Raw genomic sequence first — 19956 nt, forward strand, 5'->3', positions numbered from 1 at the left:
TTTTCCATGCTTTGTATTTTCTTTTTTAATATATGTCGTGTATTTTGCATGCATATCAGTTCTAATTAAATTCAAATGAAAAAGTGTATACTTTGTCTAATAATTTCTTTCATTTAATATAATATATATTTTGATTTATTTTATGTTTTTGTTAATATTAATTATTATTTTTTTATAAAATATTTATTTTTAGTTTATTAAATATTTATGTTATAATTATCATAGTTTATTTATATTTATTATTTGTTCATTTTAAAATTCTTTTCCTATTATATAAAAACTATATTTAATAATACAATATAATAGTTTTGCTAGCCATTTGAGCTGCATGTAACCTGGTCATTCAGATCTCATTCTGTTTGTTGTAGTTGGGAAACAAAATAAATTAAAATAAATATAAAGCGAAATGAAAATAATTATTAAATAAAATCATTGGATTGTTATTAGAATTGATAATATATATGAAATTATCATTTAAACAAATAGTATATAGAACATGAAAGAACAATATTTTATTTAAAATATTTTACTATTAATTATTAATTAAACTAAATATATATTAAAAATAAAATGTATGTAAAAATAAATTTAGAACTCTTAAATTCAGGGTTAAGAAGGATAATTTAATAAGTTTAGAGATGTAATGGGTTAAATAAAAAATTTATAAGTCATATAGGTAAATTAGTACTAGTTCAAGGGTCAAATAATGTATTAATCTTTATATATTTGGTGATTTGACAAACGATCTGTCAGCCCAGTCAAAGATCTTTCGCCACGTCATTGTGTTTAAAACTCAATCTCTGTTTTAGTGGTTAAGAAAGATGATTTAACAAGTTCAAATGTTGTCCCTCGGGGACATCCGATTAAATTGGAACGATACAGAGAAGCTCCTTCAAAAAAAAAAGTTCAAATGTTTAATAGATCAAACGTTAATTTTTTTTTTTTTTGATGAAATTATAATTTTATAAAAGCCACATGCAAAAGCTAATCTTCACAAAGCTTTCGCAGAAGAAGTGGCAAAAAATTGCACACTAGAGGTTACGGCTAAGCGAGAAAGCAAAACAGATTCAACCAAACAAAATACAATCCGGACTTCTAAAAAAGTCCATTCCTGAATAGGAAAAAGAAGAGTTACAACTGCCGAAATAAAAAACCGCCTTGAGAAAACTAACATAAATTATATCTTCTGCCAACATATTTTTGTTCTGAAAAATTTTCTTATTTCTGCAATTTTAAATTTCCCAGATCAGAATAATCCATAAAAGCTCCCACAACTTCGCATAATTCCTTCTTGGCACAAGGTTCAACCAATGCCGATAGAAATCTTCTAATGATCTTGGCATCACCCACATTAACCCAACCTTACGAAACACTCCAAGCCAAACCATATTAGAAGATTTTGCTAATTTGTAAAAAGAGCTTAATACATAGTTAAATTTAAAAGTTAAATCGATAAAAGGGTATAAGTTAAGAGTCAAACTATGTATTAAGCTCTTTTTAATTAGTAAAGACTATATTTAAACTCATGGAGGACCGATGCCTCAATTTTTTAGCATTATTGTTGTTACTAGATCCAAAGTTAAAATTTTAAATGTTTTTCTTTTTATAAACGAACCAATGCCATATTTTATACTCAATTGGACGAATGTTTACACATTGTTTCTACAAAAACTTTAATGGTGTATACAAATCGAGTTGTCTGAGTAATATTGCATTGTAGTTGTCTGCACAAGCAGTGAAGCGGCAGCAGCACAAGATTTGCTTATATGTGTTGCAGTATGGCATAGCATAGCACAAGTTTTGGTTTGTGATAATTAAGTTTATTTTTTGTAATATGAATGCAACATGTAGGGTTCGTTAAGTGTATGGATTGTTTCATTTTCTTAAGCAATGCCAGGTGACTTTTTTTTTTAAATGATTCTGGGTCAAATATAACACTGCATTTTAACTATTTCAGTCCATGCCATTTATTTTAGTTGTCGCATAATGCTACATTTCATGATACTATTTGATTAAGTATAGTATATGTTATATAAACGATAATATTTTTTAAATAAAAATAAATGAGTTCTTAATTTTGGATAATAAGTGATATATTATTGAGTTAATAATTCAATAATTAAATCTATAATTAGAGTTATTATTTTGTGACGACATCAAAATTGTAATATTTGTATTAATTGGTGGTCTTAAAATATTGTTAATTATTGAGCCTGATTGTCAAAATAATTATCAATTTTTATGTATATCTCAGTTGGTATTAACTTTAGGCATTTTAAATAATTGGCTTAATCACTCAAAACCCCCCACTTTTTACCTCTTTTGCAATTACAACTTAAAGTAGGAATTTTTTCAATTCTATCCTAGTTTGGGTTTTTATATTTCAATTGTACGACCCGCCGGAGTATAATGTACATGATATTGAATCTAGTAGTAAGTATATCATTGTATATATGTGTTAGTTGATTTTGAATCTAGAAATTGTTTATATTTCAATGTGATATGTGTGTTATGCTAAGTACAAAAATGAATGCTATGTTGATAAATACGCATTTTGGTTAACAATTGGAAAATGAGGAATATTTATAAATGGAATGTTGAACCAAACTTAATTTGATTGAAATTTGAGATAGAAATATGTATGTGTTAGTTTGTAATAATGTGAAATCATGTTGAATTAGAAATGAGATTTATATATAAATTATGACTAATAAAGGTAAATGCATGAAAAATATGAGTTAAAATTGTTTCATGTGTTATGCAAACTTGAAATATATTTGAAGCATATTAATCTACATAAGTGTGGTATCAATAATATGTATGCCTTTTTTTTATTGACGAGGGAACTTCGGGCGGAGTCCGGCCACCTGGGTAAATGTATATGTCTTATATTATGAAATGAAACTTGATAATATATGCGACCATGACATGAATTAAAAAATTGTATAAAGTATATCTACGTAGTTAAATGTGTTAGATTGAAATATAATATTGGCTTGGAGTTTCCTTCGGAGTTGTGATAGCTTGCATAGATATTTAGGCTAGTTAAAGTTATACGTGTTGTGTACATTATGGGCAGGTGTTAATATCTTACAAGCTTATTACGAATTTTGGAACTACCACTCTCATTTTTTAACGTCAGTTACGATCCGTGAAATCGGGTTGTAATGCTAATGTTATTATTGCTGACAACAAAATAATGCATCCGCTAAGAAGGTATAAACCTAATTGAGATGTTTGGATATAATTTTTAATTTTTTTCCTCAAAAAAATTTATTTAAAAGTAAAATAAAAGATTTCATAACAATTTGAATTTATTATAAATATCTTTACTTTTATGTTTTTTTTAACCTCTAAAGATATTTTTTTTTAGTATTTGATATATTTATATTATAATGTGTGTCTCAAATGAGTAGTTAGTTATACCCTAGATCCAAGAATACATTATATATTTTCTCTTTCTTTCACTTTTTACATATGATAAGTTGCATCCTTTAGCTGTTTATAGAATTGCCCATACAATCTTAAATTGTTGGCATGTGCTTATCCTATCTTAAATGAAAGCAAAAAAGATCTTGACGCAATGAAATGATTACATTTATTAACTTATAAAATGATTACAAATAATTTATCTTGGGGATTGTTAATGCATGTGCCTTTTTACATTATTGCATGCATCGCAATTTTGCGGTGCAACTTGATGTATGTGTTCGATCATGACAACATCTAACGGCTTCGAGATATATGCTTCTTTTTCCTAAACTTCTTCCACATTTTCATAGAAATATAATAGAAGTAATTAATGAATTCAGAAATTTTGGGTTATTAAATTTTTATATAATAGATATCTATTTTTATATAATAAATATCCATTATATAGAAATGGTTATAAACGCGTGTAATAGATAAACCATTTTATAATTATCTAAAACTAAAATTTTATGAACCCCCATCATTAAATGATGGTATACATATTAAATACAAAAACAAATAATAATATAGAAGCACATAAGAAATTTAATGACCCTTATAGAAAAGATTAGAAGTCTACTAGAAGTTTACATTCATATATATTCTTTAATCATTGGAATTTGACGCTTAATGACAGCTTAATGCTGAAATTCAACCAGAAAATAATCATTTATATCATATACTATATAGTTTGGTATAAGTGGGAAAGCATTTGTTTGGAGTATTAAGTCAGTGGTACTTAGCTTTCTTTTCCTATATTTAATACTGAATTTGGTCCGCTACTCAATTGAGATTATTAAACTTGTAACAGAAACTTTGAAAGTCAAGCTCATGTGATTTCGTAGAAAAAACTTTTGATAACTGTGTTTTTCTATGATAAAATATATAAAAATAAAGTCAAATTATTGCACATTATTATAAATTTAGCCAGTTCTATTAAAATTAAAAGTAATGATTCAACTTGATAAAATTAAAATAAGTTTTGTCAATTCTAAATTAATTAAAATCAACTAAAAATTAGTAGATATATAGCACAACTTTTTTTTATTCATCAGAAAGAAAAGATTAATTTTTTATTATATTTAAACATTAATAAATTAAAATTGAGAATTCATCATTATCATTTCGATAATATCAATATACATTTCAAATAATTGATTAAATTTATAATAGAACATAAAGATTTGACTTTTTATTGAATTATTTGACTTTATAATGATATTTAAGTTATTTAAATATGATATTTATATTATTAGATTAAAAATTAATATTAGATTTCAGTGAATACCCTTGAGAAATTCAAAGAAGTTTTAGTTAGGTTTAATCATTGAAAAATACTTTATGTTTTAACTTTTTTATTCTACAAATTTTCAACATCGTCAATTTTAAATCATTTCTTAATTTTTTGTTTGCGTTGTAACCAATTGTTTAAATTGTATTGAAAAACGTTTTAAATATTCCCTTTATATTTGAAATTTTTATGGTAAAAAAGCCAATTGAAACAATATGTAAGACTTATTTTAAACAAATGGCTATTATTGAAAATATAAATTGAGATATAGGCTAAATTTGACGAGTTTAAATTTTTTGACCATAGACGAAACAAGTTGAAAATATAAAATATATTTTTTCAGATAATTAAGTCTTTTAATCAATAAATTATCGCCTATAATTTGAACAAAAAAACTTAAAATAGTGCGTATCAATTTGGGACGGAGGGAGTAATTAAAATATATTATAAGAAGTTTATTTTAATTAGTACCTATATATTCAACATGGCTTAATTACTAAACCTGCAATTATAAAGTGTACCTTGACTGTTAAGCAATATATCTGATTACCATTTGCTTCAATTCAAAAGTTCATCACCTCAAGTCAATTAGTTTTGTTTCCCTAAACAGAAATTAACCAAATTAAACCATAAATATATAAGCACCACTACATCTCAGGTGATCACTACATGCTAATATGCATATTTTAAAAATATAAATTCAAGTGAAAATATGATTGGTTAATATACACAAAATTCATGAAAAAGAAAAAAGATTTTCTGAATTTTTCTTAACAGTGTACGGCAGTCAGTTATGAAACATTAAGAAGGACAGAGTACACACAGAATGCTGGAATGTATATTTATTTCTGACCATAACCTTCCAACAATCAACTTGCTATTTCCCCATAACACCATAGCTGGTAAATTAAACATTTAAAATTGGCTTTACATTTATACACGCAAAAAAAGAAATAAAAAAATTAATTCGCCGATTGAGCTAAGCCATGTGAATACCTTGATGTGGTGGGATCCATATTTTTTTATTTATATTATAATGTTTTCCAAACTCTATAAATTCAAAATTTTGCATGTTATTCGTATCAAATCTTTTTCAGACTTGAGAAAAAAAAATAGAGAAAAATTTAAGTACATTATATTGATCAAAATGGGAATTAATTTGCCTTCAAAAATGTTCAGTGGCAAGCAAATCTTGAAAAGGCAGCAAAATCAAGATCATCAACATGTACCTAAAGGTCACATTGCAGTGTACGTCGGAGAGTACCAAAAGAAGAGATTTGTAGTTCCGATATCATACGTAAATCACCCGTTGTTTATAGATTTGTTGAATCGAGCTGAAGAAGAGTTCGGATTCAATCATCCAATGGGCGGCCTCACGATTCCTTGTCAAGAACATGTTTTCATCGATCTTACTTCTAGATTGCAAGCTACTTGTTAAATTCAATAGTTATTTAAATATTTATATCCTCAATTTTTGATAGGATCATTGTAACCTTTTTGTTCTTTCTTTCTTTTCTTTGTATAATAGAGGAGAAGGATAGGATTGTAGAGCATTATTGTTTTAGCTTTAAAACTACAGAAATGTGAAAATCTCTTTTTATATATATAATAAATTATTTAGTCCATGGAAATTAAAAAATATATTATGTAAATGAAGTTTTATTATAGGCTAAATCCACCATAAAATTTATATACTATTAGTTTTTATTTCACTTGCTTCTTAATAGATTTTTTACATTTAAATAGTCTTTTTTTTTTTTGAAAATCAAATAAGACTTATATTAGAGCTCCAAAGCAGTTACATTGGTGAGAAAAGCAGGAAAATGACAGAACGACTCCTGAAGACCTGGTATGAAACGGGCATTCTGCGCTAGAATATGCGCTGTCTGATTCGCAGATCGTCTCACAAAAATAAAATTAACGTTACTAAACTGCTTAGCTAAATGAAAACAATCACCCATAATAGAATCCGACTCCGAGGCCTCCGGGTTCCGAATCTCTAGAATTACCTCCATCGCATCTGACTCAACCACCAAATTCAGGGTATCCTTAAGCCAGCTCAAAGCTTCCCGAATGCCCATTGCCTCCGCCATTCTCGGACTAACACTGCCATTATACCGAACTTGCCTGGCTTGAATCAAAGCACCTGTCCAATCCCGCACCACAATACCCACACCCGTACCTGAACTATCCGAGAAATTCGCTGCATCCACATTAGCTTTTAACCATCCAACTTTAGGAGGAGTCCACAACACTTTGCCATCTTCGTTGAATAAGCTGGAAGATCTCAAATTCACAGCAGGAAGACGAGCAACTCTCCAAAAAGTAAGCTGAGCAACTGTCGCCGCCATCACTGACTCAGCTGAGCCCGCTTTCTGACTCCAAACTACGCTGTTACGGTTTAACCAAAGGTGCCAGCAGATGAACGCCACGAGAACACGATCCTCCAAGGCCAGAACTGATAACCAATTATCCACCCAATCCTTCACTAATGTTCCTGCAATCAGACTCGGGACTTGAATAATGCTCCAACATTCCTTCGCTAGCTGACAAGCAAAAAGAAGATGGGCAGCAGACTCTTCCCCACACCCACAAACTGGACACTGCTCAAAGATGAAAATTTTCTTACGATTTAAGGCACAGAAAATCCTTGCAAACCCGCCATAAGAAATTTCGAATGTGAAGCGGAATCGGAAGTTTCCAGATATTCGACCAAACTGAGCTAAATGGACTGAGAATCTCACCACGAATCGCCCTATAACAACTCTTAACCGAGAAACAGCCCTTTACTTCAAACTTCCATCTCTAGTCGTCTTCAATGTCTCTACTACTAAGAGGAAGTTGCAGGATATGCCCTACATCATCAATACTGAAGACATTTTTTAATAACCCAACATCCCAATCTCTTCTATCAATCTCAAACAAATCACACACCTTGGCATTACCAAGCTCAGCCGGCATCGTCGTCGAAATAAGACCACTGTTATCATTATCAATCCAGGGACTGCCCCAAACCCGAGTCTTCCGCCCATTACCTATTTTTACCCGAACTCCCTTTAACATGATCGCTTGAGCTTCAAATATACTACGCCACACATAACTAGCATTCGAACCCAATTTAGCCTCTAGGAAAGACGAATTCGGAAAATATTTCGCCTTAAACACTTTTGCCATGAGATTATTTTCCATTTTAATAAGCCTCCAAGCTTGACGAGCAAGCATCGCCACATTGAAATCACGGATCTTCTTGAATCCCATACCACCAAATTTTTTCGGAATGCAAAGTCTATCCCAACTCGCCCAATTAATGCCCTTTTTTGTAGCTTGATCACGCCCCCACCAAAACGAATTGAGCATTCTTTCAAGCTCCTCACAAAATTCTTAGAGGGATAAGAAACACGTTCATAACATAATTTGGCATCGCTTGAGCCACGGTTTTAATGAGAATCTCCTTTCCGCCTCTTGATAAAAATTTCGAATTTCACCCTTTTACTTTATGCCACACTCTATCCTTGATAAATCGGGAAATTTCCGTTTTATTCTTGCCGATCAAAGATGGGAGACCCAAGTACGAACCATTCTTGCTCGCTTCCTCCACACCCATAATAGCCTTTACGTTTTCTCTAACTTCCGGGCAAGTATTCGAACTAAAGGTAATGTTGGACTTCTGAAAGTTTACCTTTTGACCCGAAAAAGTCTCATAAGCATCAAGGACCTCTTTCACAACAACCATCTCCTCAACCGACGCCCGAAAAAAAAAGGAAACTATCGTCCGCAAAGAACAAATGACTCACCGAGGGAGCACCACGACAAATAGAAATCCCATATAATCTACCCAACGATTCCTCATGAGCTATCAAACGACTAAGCCCTTCCGCACAAATAATGAAAAGATAAGGCGAAAGCGGATCGCCTTGCCTTAGACCCCGACTAGGAACGATGGGATCCATATTCTCACAACCACTAATGCTAGAATACTTGACTGTCCGCACGCAAAACATCACCAATCTAATCCACTGATCACAAAACCCCAATCTATGAAGCATAAATTCCACGAAATCCCATCGAACTCTATCATAAGCCTTGCTCATATCGATCTTTAACGCCGCCATACCATTCATTCCCCTACGCTTGCAACGTAAATAGTGACCTATTTCGTAAGCAATGAGAAAATTATCAGTGATCAAACGATTCTCCACAAACGCACTTTGGTTTTCCGAGATGATTTTCGGCAAATTTTCTTCACTCTGTTTGCCATGACTTTAGATAAGATTTTGCAAGCAACATTACATAGGGCAATCGGCCTTAAGTCAGACACAAATTCCGGATTAGTCACTTTCGGAATAAGAACAAGAGTTGTGTCGTTAAGCCCTTCTTTAAAGTCACCATGCACAAAAAAATCACTACACAATTTAGTCACATCTCTCCCCACCTCACACCAATACTTTTTAAAAAATGCCGGATTATGGTTTAGTTTGTACGCTTATGGTTTTTTTATGGGTGAAATTACAAAAAACGTTATTATTTTAATTCCATGAAAAGATGAGGTTTTATGTCTAAAAAGATCACATATGTACAAAATAAAAAGCTAAATATAATTTTTTTATCAAAAACATAATAAAATAAAAAATAATAGTACCAAAACTTTAATACGGGTTTAGCCTTAGTATTATATAAATCTCTTTAGAAAGGACTTGACTGACAAATCTGCAACTGTTTGCTGGAACTATATATACTTGATACATTATTTGACTCCTAAACTATACCATTTTATTTTCTGCGATCTCTAAACTAATTTCGTATTCTATTAGACCTTTTAACTCTTTTTTTGTTCTATTTAACCCCTCATTCGAAACGTGCACACCACGCGCGATGACGTGGATGAAATTACTGACATGGCTTTGCTGACATGGGGTTAAATAGAACAAAATAAATAGTTAAGAAGTCCAATAAAACATTAAAATAGTTTAGAGGTCATAGGGAATAAAAGGGTAAAGTTTAGGGGTCACAAAATATATTAAGTCTAAATATATTATTTTAATTTAAAATAAAAGGTTATATACTTTACATATTATTTAAAAAATCATTTAAGGTTTAAGTATTTTAAAAATCATGAAATTTAGCGTGTTTTTCAATTTTAACATAAATTTTAAAAATTCAAAATTGATTTGAAAATTTAGAAATTGCAAAAAATTAAAAGCTGGCGTATTAAGATTTTTAGAATTGGAAATTCGTAAAACACACTAAAAATTATATTTTTTTAAACAATTAAGTCTTTATTTAATATTATCACAGTGTAATAAATTTATATATTTTATAATATCGTTAAAAATAGACAAACTCCATTTATTATTATTGAAATTTAAATAAATATTTACATGTACAAGAAGTTATATTATGTAATTATTTGACTAAATTTCAATGTTTTTTTATTTTTCTATAATTTTTATTTCTATTGTCGTTTACAATTTATAAAAGTATTATTAAAATTTAAAATAAATTTATTTTGAAAAAATTATATGTGATCGTACATAAATTAATTTATATGCTTCTAATTATTCATGCTAGACATAAAATGGTTAAAAATTAAATAATTGTATTTTCGAGAAAGTTAAATGGGTAAAAATTAAAAGTTTGAAGGTGCATAGAAAAATAAAATAAATTCAAGGGTCAAATATAACAAAATAGTGTAGTTCAGGGGTTAAATAATAATTTATGCATTTTAATTATTCTGCACGCGTTTCAAAGCGTTTGAAAACACACGTTTTTGCCACGCTAGACGAAAAAGGTCAGATCGGAAAAATAATTGCAGTTGAGGGGTTAAATAGAACAAAAAATAAAGTTAAAAGGTCAAATAAAATATAAAATTAGTTTAAGAGTCACAGAGAATAAAAGTATATAGTTTAGGGGTCAAATGATGTATTAAGCCAACTATATGTGTAGATGAATTTTTTGAAGATGAATTTTTATATTTTATATCTCGAATTTTAAATATATAATTAATTTTAAATAAAATAAAATAATTTGTACAGTGCATTTGGAGTGTAAAATATAAACTTAAATTGTAAAAATTCACTTGAATCAATATATATCCTGTAAAAATTTAATTGAATTTTATATAAATTATAAAATTCATTTGAGTGAAGCAGAACCTACTATCACTATAATTCAAAAGAAAAATGTACTATTACAATATGTTTAGTCCCGATTGATATCAAAGGTGATTATAGAGTCCAATTACTAGGATTCTTTTTCTTGCCAAGTCCAATTACTAGGATTCAAGTGCAAGAAATGTATGATTTTTTTTTAAAAATAATTTGTTTAAAATATTAGGTATGTTCGAATCAGATGCGCAGAAAAATTAAACGAATATCCTAACTATAAGAACAGCAACAATGAATTATACATAAGAATATTGGAAAATCTTTTTCAGATTAAGATTTTGAAAAGTGGTCTCATGCAATGATTCACAATATTTATAACGTTCACTAAGTTAACAAAAAGTGCACTTTTATAGTAAAATCCAAAACGAACACCTAAATAATTGGAATAAATATGATGAAAAAAATAATTGGCATAAAAAAAACACATATATAAATAAATCAGGAGATTCCGATAACTTTATCGATTTTATTATTAAAGTAGGTTGAAATCAGTTAACAAATAACCATCATTAGAAGAAAATTCAGAAGTCATGATAATAGAAACAAAATATAACACATGATTTATATACACAAATAGCAAAAAAATTGTTTTGTTATAGCTACTGACATATTGCGAATCTTTTGAAAATTAAAGTGAAGGAATATAATCTTTCTTTTTGTAATAATCTTGAACAATATCTTGAAAACATTATTAGTAGTATGATACCAAAATGGCAATTTTAGTGTACTGATTATTTTAGACTAATGACCAAATGAATCCAAACATCCAGTAAAAAATTAATTTTAATTAATTTTTTTGACTTTTTAATAAGTTATAGTTCATTTTGATTTTTTTTTTATATAGGATCCATGAAGTTTTCTGGACGGATTCCAACTATGGGACGGTATCTTATAAACTTTTCATATTCAGACTAATGCTCACTCAAGCCGTATATGTCTTTTACGAGAGACCAACTCTGACCCCAAATTGATTTGATTGTTTCAGTTGTAGTTAAATTTGTTCAAACGCTTGAATTTTATTTGTTTCAACAGGTCTTGATAAAAGCCAGTAAGTATGCAAATACCAACGAGAATAGTTTGTGCGGATTCCGAATGTCGTACCTACATAAAAAGTCTACCTCTATCCTCAATTTATTTAGCAATCAAATTCTTGAATTAAACAGATTAAACAAAAGAAATTAAAATAAAAATTTACTATTGAAAATAATAATAATTAAAGCTGAAAGAAAATCGAGTAAACGACATGGATCCTATAAGGTCTAAGGTGAAGTTTTGAGGCACGAACACAAAAGCAACCATACGAACTCAGGGCTTCCTAATTGCTATTCATGTGAACGTATATAAATCAAAAGGCCTAATGGTAGAAAATACCCAAACCTTTGCAACTTATTGCAATTATATCCAAATCTTTTAATTTTTGCAATAATATCCAAATTGCATTTTTTTGTTGCAATAATATCCAAATTGCATTATTTGTAGCAATAATAGCCAAATTGATGGCTAAACTTGTTGTTTTCAATTAAGATATTACGCTATTATTATTTTTTGATGTATAATAATATAGTAAAAGTCTCCAAAAATGGCAAAAAACTCAAAAAAATCACATAAAAAGTGCAATTTGGATATTATTGCAACAAAATAATACAATTTGGATATTATTGCAAAAATTAAAAGGTTTGGATATAATTGCAACAAGTCGTAAAGGTTTGGGTTTTTTTTGCCATTAAGCCAAATCAAAATTGGATAAACTATTACATTTAAAAGATTTAGATAGAATTGATATTCTCATTAAACATCTCAGTTTGTTGGTTATTTGGCTAATTATAAAAAAAAATCATATTAAAAAAGATTAAGAATAATTAAGAATTAAAATCTCATACTTGATACTTTATAACTTACTACATCATTATCATTAACAAGAGGATCTACCGGCATTATTTGAGAGAAGTAAGTTCTCATTTAGCAAAAATGTATTCCATTAAATTTTCATTAGAGAAATATAAATTCAACTTTTAAGCCCCTTCAACTTAAAATACAAAATTAAGTAAGACCAAGTTTGTAATTTTAAACAAAACACCCTCAAAGTACGCTTTTAATTAGTTTTACTCCTTCAATTCCAGATGGTCAAATAGTTTGTTGCTCTCAACTTCAGTTTCTCCAATTATTTTTGGCCACCAAGGGATAAAATGAGTCAAATTAAGCAATTTATGAGTGTTTTTATGGAAAAACATGAACTTATTCTTAATTGATATTTTATATTAAATTGAAGGGGCAAAATAAAATTCTGTCAAAAATAAATTAGAATATTACAATGGTCAACGGCGTAACCAACAAACTAAAAAACATAGAAAAGAAGATCGATTAACAATTAAAAATTAAAATAACCGAAAATAAAATATCTCGCGATCTATGAGCAAGCGCCAATTTTATTCGATTAGTTCAGCCTATAGTAATAAAATTATCCTCAATGTATCTCCCAAATTAATCTCCTGACTTCTTCCTTAATTCATGCAAAAAATGTATTCCTTTAGGACTCATGTCATGTGTTTTAGCATATGATTTCAACAAAAATATTGAGTGAAGTTGTCACATTGGGGCTGTGGAAATATTGCACATGGAATCATGTGCATTTTTATGCAGCAAATCTTCTTGGAAAATCATATACATGTGATTGTCAAATGAATTTCTTAATTATTTATACTGACAATTTACCATATTTATATAATTGAAAGATGATAGGAAAAATCATGGTTTGTTTCAACAACTATTTTTGGCTCATTCCGCCCAAAAATGGCTTTATATTCCTCATATGCCTCACTTTCTATCCCACTTTAAAGATTAAATTACTGTACTGAAGGTTCTAGATCTATTTGTAAAGTACAAAAATCAATAAGTACATTCTACAGATTTTTAATGTATATTATATCTTAGCTTAATTAATAGAAAAATTTACCTTTTTAATTTCTTTATAGATTTAATTAAAAAGTTATTTTAATTTAAAAATTAACAGAAAATTTAGTGTATATATTCCAAAAATGACCGTCATTTGAACAAACATGGAATTTAAAATAAATTAAATTAGTTTAAATTGATTTTTTTTTCAATTGTTTTTTTCTAATTTTCTAGATAAATGAAAAGAATAATAATGACTAGTTTTTTTATTGGTATATTTTGTGCTAGATATAAAGTAATTAATTTATTAGGGAATGACTATATATATTTATTTAAAATAATAAAAAAAATTAATTCTTAAACTGTTGATCAAACATAGAATGTGATCTATAATTTAAAACGCCAAAAGTAATAAGTCCACCTATTATTTCGGGACATATCGAGTATTAACAACGAGTGCACGTGTGCGCGCGCGCGCACGCACGCACACATATATGTATATATATATATATATATATATATATATATATATATATATTATTTATAAAGGAAAAGATATATAAGCAAAAAACAAAAAAAGCATTACAAGTTGAAGAAAGAAACCTATCAAAACCCATAAATTAGTGATGCGGTTTAAGTATTGTTTTGCTATTTATAAGGATTCTGATAAGAAATATGACATCCTGATTTTAGAAAATTCAATCTTTACATCACTAAAATAAAAGTTTTAATCACATACATGAACCAGCGCTGATGTTTTCCAGCCCATTTTTCTTTTCTAGCTCTATACTACATGCATGAACCGAAGACTACGGAAATAACTAGGCAAAATGTATATTTGGCCCGTGTATTTTCATTCGATTTTCATTTTAAATCCTTAATTTAATTTTTTACATTCTCGCATTTTAAAAAAATAGTGTCATTTTAGATTAAAATATATTATTTAGTCTCTGTAATTTAAAGCTAAAGGCATCAAATTTTTTATTTTTAATCAATTAGATCCCAGTCTCAATTTTTAATATTTTTAACTAAAATTATTTTAACAAAATTTAATCAAAATATGTCAGTTTAATAAGTTATTTTGGTTTATCCATCCTTATACAATTGTTTTTATTTTATGAACACGAAAAATTATAAAATATTTTTTTCTCCATCCTTAACTAACAAATTTCATCATAAATTAAAATATAATACATATTTAAAATTTTAATAGATTAACTATTTTAAATCTGTAAACTGTTTTTTTTCTTCTTAATTTTTAATAAAATAAAAGTTTATTATTTTCATTTTTTTTCTTATAAACAATTATGATTGTTTAATGTGTGATATATTTATTTTAATATAAAATTATATGAATATTATTACGAGTTTATAAATTCATTCGAGAAAATTTAATTTAGTATAAAGAAAAGTGCGAAAACTTAATTTAATAAAATAAAAGTATAGGGGCTCGTTTTATGTCATAAAATATATATAAAAAAAAGATAGAGATAAAGCCACTCGCAGTAACGGGTGTGTCGTACACACATTAACAAATGGAGTGACTTTTAATAAAATTGAAAGTATAAGGATGTATAATGAATAGAAACTAATTCAGTGTCAAAAAAGAAATTTGAATAGAAGTATAATATAGAGTCCATATATCCATTTATTGAGTATTTATTGAGAAGTAGAGTTTTAAATTGTTATTTTTATCTTTAAAAGATATTTTAATTCTATTTATTTTTTTAATTGAATCCTAAGCTATTTTGTAAATTGTATCATATTCTCAATATATCAAACTTTTATTAGCCAGTGAGGCCTAGCCCAGATGGTTAAGGCGCTCCAGTGCATTCCTGAGATCTAGGTTTCGAGTCTTAATAGGGTCAGTGTTTAAGGCCGAATTAAAAATGAAAGTTTAACTACTAACCACTAACTATTAACGCAATTAGATTCTACCACAGTTAAAAAAAAAACTTTTATTAAAATTATTATAAAAATAATAAAAATAGTGACAGTACTAAAGGAAATAATTCCAAAATGTTCAAAACACTTTTTCCATAAACTAGGCTACGATATCAAGCAGTGGAAAAAATCTGCACAAATTACAAATTGTCCTGAGTTTATGGGAGAAGTATTTATCTTACCGACATCCTACTTAACATCATATCTGAAAATTTATATACTAAAAAAAACTTTTTTTTTGGACAAAACTGACGTTTATATCAATATGAAGTGAAAAGTACACAATAAGTTTGCAAACCTAACTAAAAATAATACATGGATATTCAGTGACTTCATGAATTATCCAATTATATTTTCGTTTAAAAATTCTTTTATATTATCAAAAAACAAAATTCTTTTATATATATAACATATCTTTTTCTCATTATATTTTTATTGGAATATATCTTCTTCTCCTATTATGATTAAAGGTTCATATCCTTAGAAGTTCTTATTCGATTAGAACTATTCTAGTTATATATATATATATATATATATATATATATATATATATATATATATATATATATATATATATGCTTGTAATCAATCTATCATCATTCGATTCAATAATATATATTTTCTCTTCTCTAATTTTTTATTGGATAAATGATAATTTATTAGGCACAACCACAAGGAGTGGATGGCAAAAAAATCAAAAAAGGCTCAATCAAAAGGAAACCACAAATGAATCCAAACACCTAAAAACATCATTTCCGTTATATGAAAAATGAGGATGAAAAGCCGAATAAAAATGAACTGCCTTGCTAATACATAAGAAAGCTAAAGATTCATGCGAGCTCTCCTCGTTGTTAAAAACCCGTTTATTCCGAGCTTTCTATAATTCCCAAATGCCGAAGAACCAAATAAGACGCCAAATATCCTTGAATGAAGAATGCGATAAGGAATGCCAAAAATTGTAAAAATGAGTAACCGAAGGTGGGGAGACCCAAAGAATATCACACTTCGACAAAATGAAACACCAAAATTTCCATGCAAAACGGCAATGGCAAATAATATGAAAGCTCGATTCCTCCAAGTTACAAGCCAAGCAAGCAATAAGATCTGGATGCAAAATACCTCGAGACACCAATGAAGCGTTTGAAAAGGAACATCGAAGCAAATTATAGATCAAAATTACAAAAAAAAAATAAAACAACTGAAATCTTATAATCAATCTGTGAAATAAAATGAAATATATGTTTTTTTTTCTAAATAAATCTCTATACTCACTTTTTATACAAGTAATTTAAATTAATTAGTAGAATTTAGAGAATATTTCCTAAATATATTTCTTTTTCTTCTACTTCAGCTTGCAACCGTCTGTTTTGACTTCAAGTAACTGAGACGCATTTTTAGAAAGTGACGGAGGCTATCCAGTATTGATGCGTGTATAGTTAGACCATTTATATTTGTCAAAATATGTATTTTAATCTCTATACTATCAAATATTTTTGAATTGGGTCCCTTCACTTTTATTTATTAATAATAAGTCTCAACTTTTTTTGAATTTATAGGCATTAGATCCCTCTCCACGAAAATGAAATGCGTGAACTTCACGCGCCGTTAGTGCGACTGAGATAAATTTTTATTTAATTTCTTACATTAATTTTTTGGAATCGGAACCCAATACTTCTTTTATAAAATATAAGTTTCTGTATTTTTATTTTAGTTAAAAATAACACTTTTTGTTAGTATTCAAATGTGGTTTATATAGATTATAAAATTTCAAGACTATATTAATTAGTGAGCCAATTTTTTTTTAAAAAATCAGATTGTCAATATTGCATTAGAAATATCATCTCATCTAAAATTTATAACCTGCATAAAACATATTTGAAAACTCCTATTTTTTATGATTGAGAGACTTTTTTTTTTTTGATAATCATGATTGAGAGACTTAATATTATAAAATTAAAAATATAAAAATCCATGTATATAAATTATAGAATTGGGATCCAATGGACCAATTCAAATAAATGTGATTCTATAAGGATCCAAATATACATTTTGCCATACTGTTTAACAAACCAAGTGGACTCTTCTACATCATCACCCCACATGAAAAATGAATGATTAATTATCCAATCCTTATCAGTTTATGTGCCACTTTCATGTGGTGGGTCCTCTCCACAACTTCAAATTGTCCAAAACCCTATCTATAAATACACATTTATTCACACCTCTAATCATAATTCAACATCTTCTTCACTCACAAACTATTCAAATCTTTTGTCTATTTGTTCTTTGTTCTCATCAACTATAACAAAATACAAAATGGGCATTCTTCGTTTGCCATCAATGATTTCAAGTGCAAAGCAAATTCTGAAAAAGCAATCTTTTCAAACAAGAAATATGAATGTACCTAAAGGTTATGTTGCTGTTTATGTTGGAGAACAACTAGAAAAGACAAGATTTGTCGTTCCGATATCCTACTTAAATCATCCGTCTTTTCAAGATTTGCTTCATCAAGCCGAACAAGAATTCGGATTCAATCATCCAATGGGCGGTCTTACGATTCCTTGCGACGAAGACGCTTTCATTAATCTTACCTCTAGCTTCCATTCATTGTAATACATGAAGAGAGAAGATATACACAACTCCAATCTTGACATTTTTTATTTTTGAAGAGGTTCATTTTACTTTTTTTTTTTTTATAATTAAATCCTCTTTTTCCCTTCTATATATTAGGATATATAGATACATATAGGAGGAATGTGTAGGATTCAATATGTAAATTTTTCCACAAAAAGTGGATACAAAGAAGTTTCAGTTATCGTTGACACAACTAAATTAATTTTTTTTCCTATGAATTAGTCTAATTCTATTCTCTATATTCCATATAAATTGCTAGCAAGAATCTTAGGTAATAAATTAATATTACCATTTTGTAACATATTTATTATCATATAATTTATTTTTGATGCAATACGTTAATCATATTTTTTTCTTCACTAAATTAATTTATAAATAAGTTCAATATATTTTGAAAAGTGTTCCTGTTCATTTTTCGAACCGTATGTCACTTATCAAAAAATATTGTTTTTTGAAATTTGAATTCAAATTTCATTAATTGAAAGACAAATATATAGTTCTTAAAGTGTTATATATTAAGAAATCAAAAAAAATATTTTTATACATAACTAAGATCTTTTTCTGAATCATTTAGAGAGGATGGACGTTAGATAATTTGCAAAAATATTAATCTCGCGATTCTAACAGAATATTGTCCAAAATTGTATGTAACTAAGACCTCAATATGAAACCATTAATTGAGCTCCATAAAAACTAAGTCAACAAAAGTATATAGTTAAATAACTTTTTTGTTCGTTTGTATTGATAAGATAGGAAAGAGAAAAGCCTTATTATAAAATGTAAATTAAAACCTACCAATAATATTTATTTTTGGACTATTTTATAAGAGAAAATTTCAAAAATAATAAAGAAGAAGCTTAGGAACGATCCAAAGACTAGTCAGAGTTGGCATCTAAGCATCTCGGTATCATAATGATATTTAGATGTAAGAGTGCAGTCAGAGTTGGCATCGTTAGATGCATTGAACTTCCAAGGAAAATTCATGTGCAAATCAAATGTCTATAATAAAAAAAAAACTCCTAAAATTTTGCCACTACAGCAAAATTGTCTAATAACTACAATTGCTTAATTAATTATTCTTGAATACTTAGAATTTAAAAATACATCAATTTTTTTTATAATTAAAAAAGGGAAGTGTTTGTGAGAGAAATCGAATTCATGACCTAGGAGTTTGCTGCGTATATTTATACCATTTGAGCTATAACTTATCGGTAAAAAGAATGTTATAGAAACCTTTCAATGATCATGTGTCTTTATTGTTTTTTTTGCGGGAATGTGTCTTTGTTGTTGGACCATGTGTTTTTATTTCACTAATTTTGATATGTTAAAAAAAGGCGTAATGTCTTAAAAAAACCCCGACCTTTTAGCCCCTTTTCAATCATACCCTGACGTTGCAAATTTGTCAATTTTACCCTATTTTGCATTTTTGTGTTTCAATTGTACCCTGAAAAATTAAATTAACGTCTTTTGCGTTTGAAAATTTGTTTAAAACATTCTACATATCTCGCATATATTAATTGTATATTTTTAAAATTTATTTAAATTTAGTTAAATTAATTA

The 19956-nt window shown here is 28.1% G+C and overlaps 2 protein-coding genes across 2 annotated transcripts; both read left to right on the plus strand.

The window, feature by feature from the left end:
- Positions 1-5909: 5909 nt before the first annotated feature.
- On the plus strand, positions 5910-6200 carry LOC126682235 (auxin-responsive protein SAUR21-like). The gene has a single exon (XM_050377838.2). The coding sequence runs from the start codon at positions 5910-5912 to the stop codon at positions 6198-6200; it is 291 nt and encodes a 96-aa protein (XP_050233795.1).
- An 11878-nt stretch (positions 6201-18078) lies between these two features.
- LOC126682234 (auxin-induced protein 15A-like) lies at positions 18079-18375 on the plus strand. The gene has a single exon (XM_050377837.2). It carries the CDS (start codon positions 18079-18081, stop codon positions 18373-18375), a length of 297 nt encoding a protein of 98 aa, XP_050233794.1.
- Positions 18376-19956: the final 1581 nt, after the last annotated feature.

The sequence above is a fragment of the Mercurialis annua genome, linkage group LG5 (genome assembly GCF_937616625.2).
Source record: "Mercurialis annua linkage group LG5, ddMerAnnu1.2, whole genome shotgun sequence".
Lineage (NCBI taxonomy): Eukaryota > Viridiplantae > Streptophyta > Magnoliopsida > Malpighiales > Euphorbiaceae > Mercurialis > Mercurialis annua.